General features: G+C 39.2%; 1 protein-coding gene across 7 annotated transcripts in view; it reads right to left on the bottom strand.

Annotated features, from left to right (window-relative positions):
* The window catches only part of si:dkey-92j12.5 (multiple PDZ domain protein), a 39482-nt gene continuing 25366 nt past the window's right edge, over positions 1-14116 (bottom strand). For 3 of the 7 annotated variants that reach the window (XM_044189069.1, XM_044189065.1, XM_044189067.1), the window contains 20 exons: positions 13850-13915; positions 13322-13393; positions 12722-12821; positions 11107-11315; positions 10620-10711; positions 10372-10501; positions 10000-10092; positions 8801-8875; positions 8328-8678; positions 7960-8043; positions 6995-7188; positions 5771-5918; positions 5587-5658; positions 5234-5357; positions 5050-5093; positions 4631-4753; positions 3831-3935; positions 3040-3143; positions 1894-2017; positions 1-1365 (listed from right to left, as the gene is read on the bottom strand). In XM_044189069.1, the coding sequence (XP_044045004.1) occupies positions 1219-1365; positions 1894-2017; positions 3040-3143; positions 3831-3935; positions 4631-4753; positions 5050-5093; positions 5234-5357; positions 5587-5658; positions 5771-5918; positions 6995-7188; positions 7960-8043; positions 8328-8678; positions 8801-8875; positions 10000-10092; positions 10372-10501; positions 10620-10711; positions 11107-11315; positions 12722-12821; positions 13322-13393; positions 13850-13915 (2457 nt within the window). In that variant the 3' untranslated portion in view covers positions 1-1218. Of the gene's footprint in view, positions 1366-1893; positions 2018-3039; positions 3144-3830; positions 3936-4630; positions 4754-5049; positions 5094-5233; positions 5358-5586; positions 5659-5770; positions 5919-6994; positions 7189-7959; positions 8044-8327; positions 8679-8800; positions 8876-9999; positions 10093-10371; positions 10502-10619; positions 10712-11106; positions 11316-12721; positions 12822-13321; positions 13394-13849; positions 13916-14116 lie in introns of those variants that run through there. The other 4 variants (XM_044189070.1, XM_044189068.1, XM_044189066.1 and 1 more) reach the window with 3 other exon arrangements.

Raw genomic sequence — 14116 nt, 5'->3', positions numbered from 1 at the left:
TCTAACAAATGAACATTTAATAGGATCACTTACAGTACATTCATTTATACAATGTTACACAATGCCAAACACACAGGTGTGTGTGTTGTGGCTCTGTGGACTACAGACATAAATAAAATAAAAATAAATTACTGTGAAGAAAACATAAATACCACAGTATAAATAAATTCATATAAAACAGGTATAAGATGGTTTCTAAATAAAGATTGCACATTACACTATAACACAACTTATGTGAAGTCCTAAAAAACAACTGATCAAGTTAAATATTATGGAAACAGTAATAAATAATAAATCAGTTACTCACACAGCTGATATTTAAGTAATTTGTATTAGCTGCTTTCAACAGATGTAACAAAATGAGTTTTTTGCTTAACATAAGGTGGTTATCATTGCTAATTATCAACATGTCTAGCAATACACTGATTATTTAAGCAACCATGACACACTATTAATTATTAGGATATGTAAATGAAAACTAAAACTAAAACAGTCTTTCAAAGCAAATGTCCTAAAACCTTATTGCCATACAAAAGATTGGCAGAAGCACTTGGCATAGGAGTCTATCACAGTTGTTAACTCTGAATCAACAGAAGTCTAGAGACAGTAGTAAATACATTTGACATTGTTTCTTAAGACATGTTTCTATTGCATGTATATGTACGGTTGGCAGATACTGGGGTTTGGGGATGGTAATTTCATCATGAGTGTGTTTAAATGGGCAATGAAACACAATGAACAGGATAACTAAGACTTGGTAACTGAGGTATTGGCTTATTTAATATCTGCTTTTGGTGCTTTGGTTTCTATGAGCATCGCTTTCATGGTAATTTAAAAAAGAATCTTGTTGTTGTATTGTATGTTTGTACGAATACAGAGATATTGATGATTGGGATATGAAGATCCATATAACATAAACATATTAGTTCAAATAACACCTTCACAGGAATATGAGTTTATAATGTAAATACTGTGTGTGTGTAAACACACCCAAGCTGTGTTTGCAGTTAGTAGTAGCTTCCCCAAACTAAATTCAGATACATTTACACTTACAGTATCTACTCTTCTTGTGATTTTAACCAAAACGATATGACTTTAACTGTCCACATTTGCCGTCTCAGGTTTGTGTGAAGCAGTTCTACAGGAGGAGGCTACATCATTTTATGGGCTACTTTGCAAAGACATAATGACATAATGTTAGACACACTGGGCTGTGTCTCAGGAGAGTACAGTTAGGACTACAGTTCCCTTGGTCTTCTTCAGGATGTCCACAGCTTCAGCGTGAGTCACACCCTCCAGACAGTGTCCATTCACAGCAATGATCTGATCTCCACGTTTCAGCCTGCCGTCCTCTACAGCCGCCCCCTGCAGAGTACAAAGACTAGTCCATCACTATGTGCAGATCAGAGATCACAAGCTATTTACACCATTACAGTGATACTGTAATAACTGAACGGGAATTTTAACAACTGATCACACTGAAAGAATATGTCTTTCTAAACTCAATTCTGTTTAACATGTTATCATATTAAAAATAACAAGATGTTTAAAAGGATAAATTGCTGGATGAGGTAATAACATAGCATTATTACTGTACAATGAAAAGGTGTAACACATTTAACCAATGATGTAGAATTCTAAATAGTGAAACAATTTATGATCTTTTTATAATTTACAACATATTTATGTTATTATTACTCACTCACCAGCTGTTAAAAACCTTAAGCCTTTTGCAGTTTATAACTTTGGATTCCTACCTTTGTGTTCTTGTCTCTGACAGTATATAAACACAGACACTCTGCCAGTATAACTGAACAACATGCTGTGCTGAGATTAGATTTCAGAATCCCAGGATCCCTATGAAATATTTCTCCCTGGAGGACGTTCTCTCACCTTGTTGAAGACAGTTTTGATGTAGATCGGCAGGTCTCCGTGCGGGCTGCCGAACCCTCCTACAATGCTGAAGCCCAGGCCTGAGGAGCCTCTCTCGAGAGTGATGGTCTTATACATGCGAGTACTGTGGGGATTGAATGCAAAACAATGTAGGTGTGTTGCTGGGCATGCTAGTGTGCATGCTTTTGAGTGTTGCACTAGCTCTGCACTGAAATACACTGTGTGTTTGTAATCTCATCTCACCAGGACAGACAATAGGTGAGAAAAGAGAGGTGAATTTATAATGAGCTGTATGGTTAAATGTGAGGAATCCCAGAATGATTACAGAGTTTTGGTTTCAGAACTAAAGCAAAATAATTTGCAATATTCAAGAACACAGTTTCTCAACCTTGGGGTTGGGTTGGGTTGCCTGTTTTGCACAAAGGGTTGCAGTAGATTTAAGACTGATATACTGATGTCTCCTTAATAAAAAAATTACTTAGGGTTACAAATAATTATTTGTACAAGTAATTAATGCCCTTTCAATTAAAGCTAGGGTAGGTAATGTATTTCAGAAGCATTTTTTGTTATATTTGTTGAAGTTCTCTTTAAATCCCGACAGCAATCAATAAATCAAATGCTCCAAAAAAAAAAGAAGAAAAATTCTGGTATCTGTGGCTGGCGCAGGCCTGTAATAAGCTCATCCAATCATTTCATTCATTCAGCCCGAATGAAACTACCTGCGCACACTCTGGCCGTGCACTCATTGCGCATGAAGATGTGTTTTGGGGAATGGCTTTGGAGGGAGGGGGGTGGGATTTTTTCAGTTGGATACTTTCAAAATCTAGCTGTCTCTTGCTAGTTTCTCCAACGTTACCTATTCTAGCTTCAATCATTTACTTGATTAAAATGAAGTTTTACAGCATCTTCAAATGTAGTGTTTAGTTTGATAAGCTGCTAATAAACCCTGTATTATTTTCACAATGAAATGAAACACAGAAATTGGTATTTGGTATTTTTTGCTGAAAATTGCCTTTAAAAAATTCCTCATTATTGTCAAGCGGACCAGGGTCTGCCTTTGTCCTAATTCAGTTAATAAACCAGGAGGGAACCAAAGTAACATTATAAAGTACAACAGCAGGAGACTGTCAGGAAAATGATTCTTACCGGAGGTTGTTGTGAATGCCGGACAGGATGCTGGGCTGGCCTGACGACCGGGCATGCACATCATTATGGTCCTTTGTGCTGATCCCACCGGAACATGCTGCCACCTAGATACACATACACACACACACACACACACACACACACACACACACACACACACACACACACACACACAAAAGTATTATGATAAAAGAATGTGTAAATATGGATATAGACAAACAAACATATTTTATAAGCTCTTAATGAACTTAGCTAGTCATGAACTAGTTGGACAATAATCTGATATCCTACTGCTGTAATAACATTGTCATGCCTGTCCTAATGTGCAGGTGTACAGTGGGAGTAATAAAACTATAAAACATTTTGTTTTTACACACAATGTGCTTGTCAAGAACAACTGACATCTGGTTCCTTACAAATACCTCTTTTGATCTCTTACAACAAAAATCTTTCCAGAGGCGTATTAACATGAAGACAAACAGAGTGCAATCATTGTCAGACACACTATTGTCTTAAAATGACAGTATAGTGTTCACTTGCAAAATACTGATAGTGAAGGGATGACTGAAACTATAAACAATCTAATTTGTATTCCTTGTTAAAGACTGAGTTGTTTTTATGTAAAACTAGGTCTTGGTGAGTTGAAAGTAACAATGACATAGAGGGGAGCAGGTTATGGTGTGTTACTGCGTTTCTCTGACAAGACTGAACTAAAATTTGCTGATGTTATTGCAATTTACTGCCTCACAGGCATTATAGATTGACTGCTGTATGTCTCACTGTGACATTACCTGCAGACTGATGGTTCCGGTGGCGTTCTTCAGCAGGGCTCCAGCTTGGACATTAGTCATTCCCTCCGTGGACACATCATTGATACTGAGGATCCTGTCTCCTGTCTGATTGAGATACACAAACAAACTTGTACATATATATTTGCGAGGACATTTGATTGATTTACAGAAAATTCCCTGGAGACATAACCTAACCTTAACCAACAGCGCTACATAACTAACCACAACCCTTCCCCCTTAACCTACCCATTTTCCTTTCTAAGATTTTATAAAGCCCTCCTTTCTTTTTGATGTTTTGAGACTTTTAGTAGGCTACTTTTCCTAATCTACAAGTGTGATGACCTCTGTATATACTGCATTTATTTATTTAATCTCTGTACTATATTTTATGTTAGTACAGTATGTCTATGTTGCTTAAGAGGCAGTATTTCTATGTAAAACTAGATCAAGTGGGCTCACCAATTTTATTTAAACCCCTATGTATAACCTATGGTATGCCATTTTTAAACCCTGACAAAGACAGCATTGTTGAATTGGTCTTTATCCTAATAAATATGGATCTGCAAATATGCTAATAAATATGCATCACCTTTATTTTACCTTAACACAGTCATAATTCAAATCTTAACCCTAAAATTAAGTTATAACATTTAAATGAATGGTTAACCTTGACTGACTTTTTGGCCCCAGACAGGAGGCGAGTCCGTACGATGTGATGACAATAACAGATCTGTCCCCACAATGCGATGAATACACAATACACACACACACACAGGCACACATACATCGGCACTCCCCACCTGTATTTGCTGTGTTCTGGCAGCCAGTCCGTTGGTATCCATGGTAGCGATAAAAAGAGGTACGTTGTCATGGGGACTGCCCACTCCTCCTGCTACACTGATGCCCAGAGAGTCACATGGACCCTGTGGTGACGCCACACACACACATTATAGACATGTTAGACAATATCAGTAAATCACATGGCAGATTCTGCCCTTGACATAAACATCTAATGTCATGTAAGCCTCGGGCCCAGCCAGGTATATCTTGAATTTGGAGTTCGTCATTTGAAGTAAAAGAACAAAAGCTCTAAGGAGTCACAGCCAAAAACCAACTTTCTGAAAATATACATCAAAATATTGCAAGATAGTTTCTCCAAGACAGTATGGGGCACTAATAAAACAATTATTGATTATTATTTCAAGATTTTATGCCTTACCTTTTGTATGACTACTTTTCTGATGTCAGGGTTGTCTTGAAATGCTGTGGGAGGGGAAAGAGATATATGTTTGCATAATCAGCTTGATAATAATCAGCCACTCAGAGTAAATTGCTGAACATCTGAGACACGCGTCAATGAATAAAGTCTTAAGAATAAGCATTTGTACATGAGGGCCACTCACAGTAGCTCCCTGTTTTGTTATCTGTTTCCCTCTGGTGGCCAAGGGAAGCATCACATCCACTTGAGGGGGTCAGGGTGGAACAGTCAGAGTCTTCGCTCTGGATAAAACATAACTTAAAGTACTCCTAGGTTCACAAAGTACTATTGTTAAAATACTGCAAAAGAGTAATAGTTGAACTACAGACAACATTAACATGACTGAGCTAATTTAAGAAAGTCTGGATGTTCAATACAATAGAAATGATAGCTAAATCAAAAACGGTAGTTTCAGCACCTGATAACATCATACAGTTTTACATTTTCTTTGATAGCCTGTTATGGATTAGACACAGACAGCCATGTGAAACAGTTTACCTGGCTCCGCTGTGAGTACTGCAGCCCGGCTTTAAAATGAGCCACCTCCAGGTGGGCCGTTCCACTGCAGCTCTGAGAGCAAAAGTGACACATCTCACATAAGAATAATGAATCCATAAAAAATGCATAACCAACTACTAATTAGTTTATAGACTTTGTATGTGTAAGTGTGAATGTGTCAGACCTGTAGAAGCTTCTGTGCATGTTCCTGTGATGCTGCACGGACATCCTCCCCATTAATTGACAGAATCTGGTCACCTAGCAACAACCTGCCATCTGAATCCGCTACGCCCCCTCTGACGATATCCGACACAAAGATGCCCGTGTCATTACTATTGGAAGAAAACAGAGGTCAAAAACTGTGTCTGTTCCACGCTTATTGAATGAATTATGGGACCTGTAAGCCTGCCGTTTTGCATGACATCACACTTGATTGTGCAAATACATGAAGCTGCATGAAAATCTGCACCTAAACTCTTACAAATAATGTGTCCCGTGTCTTCACTGCAGTGAGGAAATGGGCCAATTAATAAAAACGCAAAAATAACAATTCAAAAATGAAAACACTTTTGAAATGTATAAAAGTAAATGATACCATCTGATACTACATCAAAAAGAAAAATAAATTGTAAATATGATAGATGCTAAAAGAATTTTGGACTTTTTTTTGCCTTATCAAGTGAGAGGGAATAAATCAGTCTTCATAGTCTTTTTGATATTTTAAAATGAAGAACACACCATGAGTTTGACTGTGGTTAAGTTCAATTCACACATCCAGCCTGCAAATTTGGTTTAGGTCTGGTAAGACCACACTGGACCTGATTGGTAAGCTGTGCTTAGTTCAGAGGCTTTATCAATAGGTACATACATAAATATTACATTGTGTGCCACCTGATTAGCCTTAAACCAAACCACTTAACTTAAACCACTTGTTCAAGTGGCAAGTGTTCTTTTTCACTGAAACATCAATATGAACCTTTCCTGCTTAAGTCCAATTGTTTTATAAAAACACTGCCATATTCTAGCAAAACTGGCATTCTGGAAACAGCTAATTTCAATTTATCAACAAAAAGTGGATATAGTGGCATGATTCAGCAAATGCAATGGTCTACTTTATTTCTCATCTTCACAAGGTACAAGAGTTGAAAGGTGGTGTGTTTGGACTACAAATTCAATGCTGCATGTTGACGTCATCATCAACCTCTTCTATTGGTTTGGCTTACAGTAAAACATATAAAACTGGCCTTGCAAGACCTAGGCTGGCTTTAGGAGGCTACATGTATGATTTGAACTACAATGCCCCATGTCATTCAGCCTACAGTGCAATAAAATTTGGTCAGACATTTATACCTGAAGGTACAAAATAAATGGGAGGCTCCTCATTTGTTAATAAACGTTATGCATATACCTCTTCCCCACAGTGGTGAACCCCAGCCCCTCTCCAGGACGAGGCCTCAGCTCCAGGCTGAAGACGTCCCACAGGTCCTCCTCCTTGTAGGCCTCCTGGTGCCTGAAGACACACAGGTGAACACGCTGGGTGGTTAGCCGCAGCACGCCAATGGCCTCATCGTGAGTGGCCTGACGCAGGTCTATACCATTTACCTTTAGGAAGTGAGAGAGATGGAGACAGGCCATGGTTGTATGACGAGTGTTAGGAGAGATAAGGAGCAACTGTATTTGTATATCACAAACAGCAGATGGATTTTACAACCAAATACAAGGAGTGCTTTATCATGATTAATGGCTACATTGAGGGCCATATCATCAATCTACATGCATGTTATGCTTTAAATCATCAATGTTTTGCTGCCTCCTGTTGCTCTGCATGATTTGTGCACTGTTATGTGCGTGCTGATTTTGTTGCTTTCATCATCATTTCAGCATCTTTTCATCTTATGTTTGTATTTCTTAACCTGTCACGTCATTGGTTTTAGAACATTTTGCCAAAGGACTGCAGTTTAAAATTAGCCGACAAGCTAACACTGGCACATTTACAGAACTGTTGACTACTGTTTGTTGTCCTTATTAAAGAAATGAGAAATTAACAACAATATTTATATATTAGTATCAAAAGTTGGAGATACATGGCATTCACTTGACAATGATGGAATAAAGATACAAGCCTTGGCTTTAATTTTGATCACCAAAATTAAACAATGCAATTATATTTTGGTCATGTGCCCACAGAAATAGTTCTCTGTTGCTGGGTTGGGGAAAAAAACATGAAAACAATATAGACCAATACCATCAGCATTGCATTATGGTATAATGGAATGCCATCTAATCACAACAGATTTGGATAAACACTAAAAACTGTGACTCTGACTCAGTCAAATGAATACATAATGGTTTGTTTGTGTGTACCCATAATACCTCTAATATCTGGTCTCCGGCCTGCAGCCTTCCATCTCTCTGTGCTGCTCCTCCATCATTTACTTCATGGATTATCACTGCCCCCTAGTGGAAAAATCAGAAAACACTCTTATTATTACAGAGAATCCGATTCAGCTAAATTTAATCAGCATTGTACTACTTAGTAATTCAGACAACACCATGCACTTAAATATCAAAACTTAGAAGTTATTTCCACAATACAGCATCACCACTTCCACTGACTTTCACTTTCACCTTATTTCCAGGTAGGCTTTGCAATGCATTTCATAAACAAAGATAACAAATGTGGCTTTACCTAATAATGTTAAATGAAATGTTGATGTCAAATATCAATTGGCTGCTCTCACCAACAGAGTGTCATATCCTCCTACGATGCTGAGGCCCAGGCCTACATTTCCTTTACAAATCTCTATGGTGGTTTCCTTGCCAGCCATAACTGGGCAGCTCAGGGGGTCAGAAATTGTGGGAGCTGATCCTAGCCAATCAGACCTCCCCATGGGCAAGGTCTGCATGGTATTGACAGAGGAAGAGGAGGAGGAGGAGACAGGAAGGGTTAGGGAGGAAGCAGGAGACAGAGAGCAGGGATAGGAAAGAGCTGTCGGGAGAGGTAGAGAAGAAGAGGAGGAGGAGGAGAGACTCTTGGAGCGGCTGATGGAGAGCTTGACAGTGACCCGGTGTTTGAGAATCAAATTGGACACCTGCATACAGAGAAGACATGTGAGTCATTAATCATTAAATCAGCTTGACCTTGAAGTGCATATTGTGTGTGTGTGTGTGTGTGTGTGTGTGTGTGTGTGTGTGTGTGTGTGTGTGTTTGTACCTTGTACACTGACAGTCCTGCCACAGGTTCATCACCTACTGCTGTGATTCTGTCTCCAACCTTTATCCTGCCATCCTGCACACAGAAACATGAATAAAAAATGGAAGATGAGCAAAATGTATGAAAATGTATGAAGGATGCAGAGGAAGTGAGATTAAAAATCAAACACACCCTCTGGACAAATATCTGAATAACTGTTGCCTGGGGCCCTACATGAAAGCAAATTAGTACATGACGACATCACTTCAAAACTTGCCAACCATCATCTCGAGGTTAATCTGGTTTAAATATTACCAGAAATACGAAGAGACTAGAGCCATCACATCACAGTTTACAGCTGCATTGTACAGTGATGTGGCGCTCATTCATGCCTCTTTATTCTGATAGATTATTGATTGCCAAAGTTACAGTCAAGCTATTGAGGCTCGATAGATGCAAAAATCTGATGAAATTTTGTGCAACCTGTGTGCTGAAATAATTCCAAAGTAATGATTAGGATGATGTCTACTGTCATGTAGGCTAAAATCACTGAGATGACAAATCCTCATAAGAAAAAAAAAACCCAAACTACAGAGAATAATCTTTGAGTTAAAAAAAGGGCAGGTTATTTCTGAAATTCCGCATTGGTGGAATGTAACAAAGTGCATTTACTCAACTACTCGTGCTTTACCTGAGTATTCCCATTGTATGCTGCTTTACTTCTACTCAACTACATTTCAGAGGCAAATATTGTACTTTTTTCTCCACTACATTTTTTGGACAGATATAGTCACTTTGAAGATCAAGATTTTACATATAAAACATATGACCATTATAAAATAGGCATTGTTATAGATTAAACTACCCAACAATAGATATAGTAGTTAACATTATTAAAGTTGTTTACTTCTTAATGATAACCAGTAATAATAATCCAAAAGTACAATAGAACACTCTGACAGGGGCCACTCTATTGCCTTCAAGTACATTTTAATACTTTAGTACTTCTACTAAAGTAAAAGTATGGTTGCATATTCGTAATAAATGACAAGTGATGATTTATACACATTATAGGTAAGTGTACAAATGACACCAACATTTTTGAGATACAGTAATAGTATGGAGTCTGCACAAAGGAATAGAATTCCTATAAAGAAAACATATTTATGTTATTGATGAAGGTGCTGAAGATTATGATGATGCTACTGATGATGTCGCACCTTACTGGCGGTGCCGTGCTGAATCAGGGACTTGACCACCAGTCCTTCCTTGGACTCCTCCTCTGCCAGGCAGAGACCAAGACCTACGTGATCCTGGAGGGAGATTTAAAAAAAAGCACACAACAAACTGTAACTTTGAACCAAGAGTTAGTGAAGCTAAGCAGCAGCTAAGCTAGCAGTGCCGTATATAAGATCTGGATTTGCCATTATATTTACCATGTTGTGGGAAAGTCATTATATTTCCTCTAGTATCAAGACTGTTTTTGCTACAATAAGAATCTGCTACCACTCAACCGGCTGCTTGAGCTGCTAGATATGTGCAGCTGGAGGCCTGACAATGGTTAATGCCAAGATTTACTGAAGGTGTTGTACCTGAGGTAGGATGATGTGCTGAACGTCTCTGGATAATCCTCCACGCTCTGCAGAGTCTGTCTGGGAGTCGACTGCATCCTCACACTCTGTTCTGGATCCCTGAGTCATTTGACCCAGAGCTGCTTTTTTCCTAGTAAAACAAAACAAAACCTGGTATTATCCCTGAGCTGGTCATCAACACCTATATCCTGTTTACTAAAGGTTTGGGAGAAATGTAAATGCCACCAGAAAATCTCTCTGCATGTTACCTGATGAGAATTATCTTGACTTTAGACGGAGTGTTATTGATGATGGTGGAGGCATTTTGGTGACTCCGGCCGTACAAGATCTGACCGTTGATCTAGAAGAAAAATCACATCATGCACTATGTCCTCACCGATATTTTCCTTTATCCCATCAATCTCAACGTTAATCTGCCTTTCTGCCATCTTCTTCTGACTCCCCTCCCCCTCTCAGCCATTAGCCGCTCCTCTACCTCAATTTTCCTCACCATCTCTAATACACGATTGCTCATTGCAAGAATCCAGCCCAGTACCAACCATCCTTCAAATGGTAATTTGTCTGATAAATCTACTGTGCAGGTACTCAACGCTCTGCACTCATCCATGCCTCGTACCCACAACCCACTGCTCTCTTTTTGCTGCTTTCAATTTTGACTCTGTCCCTAAAAACCCTCCCATCTCTTAATCTCAAACCATCCTAACCCTTACTGTCCCCATTTACTCTCCTCCTTACCTCCAGTAGCTCATCTCCAACCCATATCCTCCCGTCTAAACCAGCAGGTCCTTGAGGGTCTATATCCGCCACGTAGACACTCATGCGGGCCCTGGAACCATCCTTGTTCCCTGTGAGGCTGATTCCCAGGCCGTGAGCTGCAGGGTCCTTCTCCAGCTCAATCATATGGAGCTTCCCAGACAGGCTGCCATAACGCTGAAGCATCTTTTCTAGAAGAGACAGCGTTAACAAACAGGAGGCTGTTAGGAGGAGGATATGATGGGTATGCCAAAAAAAGTGTGGAATGCTCCATGTAATGACTGACACTTCATGTGGAGAGGAAACATTACACCCTAGAGGAGCTTGTGTGTGAGTGTGTGTTGCTGCAATTTGTCTGGAAGGGATGATGTCAGTCATGTTGAGGGAAAGGTGAAGGATGTCTGTGTTTCTGTACAATGCACATATACACTATGACTGTATGTGGATTGAGGGTGTACGATCATGCCGAGAGAAGAGGTATGTGTGTGTGTGTGTGTGTGTGTGAGTGTGCGTACATGTACTGTATCTCTAAAATAGATGTTATATATATATGTGTGGGTGTCTGAGTGTGTGTAATTTGTCTATGTGTGCATGGCTATATCCATGTGTATGTACTTGTTCATATGCGCACAAATATTTGCGTGAATCAGATTTACATACAGTATGTGTAAATAAGCATGGTCACATACCGAAAGGTGCTCTATGGAGTTTTTGACCACTAGTAACGCTATGGATCAATGCTTTTTGAGTGGGTCCCTATTTTGTTTGTTCGAGCATATTACACATTCCTGCTAACAGTTTTTAACACCCTTTCACTGATACAGGAGGCAGTAACATGCCAACAAACATAACTATATGCCAACAAAGGCAGTGAAGAAGAAGACTGCAAGCTAGCAAAGAAGATCGGACCTGAAAATGTTTTATGTGGAAAGAAATATATTCAAAACATTTGTTAGACCTCAAGGATTCACACAATGCATTTTGATGAGTAACACTGAATGTAAACAGAAACTTTGTTTGTTTACAAGAAAACTCCATGGAGTACTTTTAATACTGTATGTACATTGAGCAAACAAAATAATTGATAAAACTTAAACCTAAATAACAGTTTTTTTGTGCCAAAGAACAGACTGAAAGTTCTCATCGGAACAACTAAAACCCAATCATACAAAAGAAAGTTGCTCTCTCAGGACATACTGTACAGATTTTTTTTTAGGCTTTTGCATTCTTGGCTCATAATGCATTTTCATTAAAGTCTGGGCCTGGCCAACTGGCTTCATATGAGAATGGCATTAAAATGATTTGCTCATATGGCTCTTGGTGGCTTTCAAATAATGGACATTTGAATAATGTTCCAAACTGGGATAATTCAAAGTGTAATTTCTGAATGTGTGCGAGACTCATGCCATTTTTGTTTGTGTGTTACAGCTTTTTCTTTTGTAATGGATGCACAAAGTCTCTCTGGGCCAGAAGGCATCACGTGACCTGCACTGTGTGAAGGTGGCCACTACACTAAAATCGCCACACAGCTCCTGCTCCTTACACTTAAGAGGATCCCTGTGCATGTCTGTGTGACGTCTTTATGATGCAGACTTACTCCTGCCAGTGTCCTTCTCATCTTCAGCTGCCGCTGTGATTGGTGTTGTGGCAGTTATGGGGCTTCTCCGATCCATTCTATCTGATGTTGGCGAAGGTACCTTGGGAGAAGTTTTGCATTATTGAACAGGCAGAGTTGGAGATGCCTCAGGGGTCCTTCAGGCATGCGTTGGACTACCCCTGAGGCTTGTTCAGTGTGCTTGATGTAGCAGTGGGAAAAACTGACGAACAGGATGAATTAATGAACACATCAGCTAAAAATAACATGAAAGATGACCAGAATCATGCATTATTTTGTAACCAACTTACAAGTGCATGGAAAAATAACTTCAAAAGAATGCACTGTCTATTTAGAGTGTTAGGCATCTCCACCAAAAAGAAAAACAAAGGGTTTAAACAAACAAGGTAGCTGCAAGGGACTTTGAACTACAAGGGTTCTATCTACAAATATGCACGTTAATTAAATTTTTGGAAGTTGGCTTAGCGCAAATGCTAATGCGAGGCTGCTTTTAAGATGCTGCATACCCATGATAACACACACACACACACGCACACACACACACGCACACACACACACACACACACACAACAGTGTACTAACCTTGAAGGGGGTGGGAATGAAGGGGTTTGTAGGGGAGAGACTAAGGAACAGACCACTGAGAGTCTCTGCTTCCTACGATCATGAGGGGAAACACAGATATAGTCCTATACACATCACCACCAAAACAGCAATCTACCTCTCAAAAAACCCTTCTTCATTCTTTGTGGAATACCATGTAGGTGTTAATGACTCATCACTACATATGTAATATAGTGTATACATAACATTCTCTATACACTACAGGCATACATATCCAAGTGACTGTGTGGGAACAGAAACAGAAAAATTATTTCACAGCTTGTAATCTATTCCAATGAAGTCTTAAGTAATAATCACAACCTTTAAAACACAAAAAAGTAGCTACTGCTCTTTGACTTTGTAGGGCGGTATACAATATATATTTCAGTGCATATCATTTTCTATACTATACTATCATTGTCTCAAGGTTGGTGTAAACTTTACACAACATTTATCTCTCTGAAATAGAAAACCGCAGTGTGAAGCTCAAAGTATCTAGTGCAGTGTTACCTTGCTGCTGTGTGAGTTGGACTGTGGTGTTGGAGTTAGTCTCTCATGGTTGGTAAGCATCGGGGACTGTGGGCGAAACACAAGATGCAGAGTAGGAAGATGAATATCTATATAACTGTGGAACACAGATGCTTCAAATTGTGCATCCAATGTGTTTTGTTATATGATTCTAGATAGGTTTTTAGTCAAAGATACCTTTGTTCAATATGCTTTGTGTCCAGAGGACATCACATTGTAATGCTACAAACTCCCACGCACAACATTGCT

This window comes from Siniperca chuatsi, linkage group LG3, assembly GCF_020085105.1.
Source record: "Siniperca chuatsi isolate FFG_IHB_CAS linkage group LG3, ASM2008510v1, whole genome shotgun sequence".
In the NCBI taxonomy this organism is placed as follows: domain Eukaryota; kingdom Metazoa; phylum Chordata; class Actinopteri; order Centrarchiformes; family Sinipercidae; genus Siniperca; species Siniperca chuatsi.
This window is presented reverse-complemented; position numbering and strand designations above follow the sequence as displayed.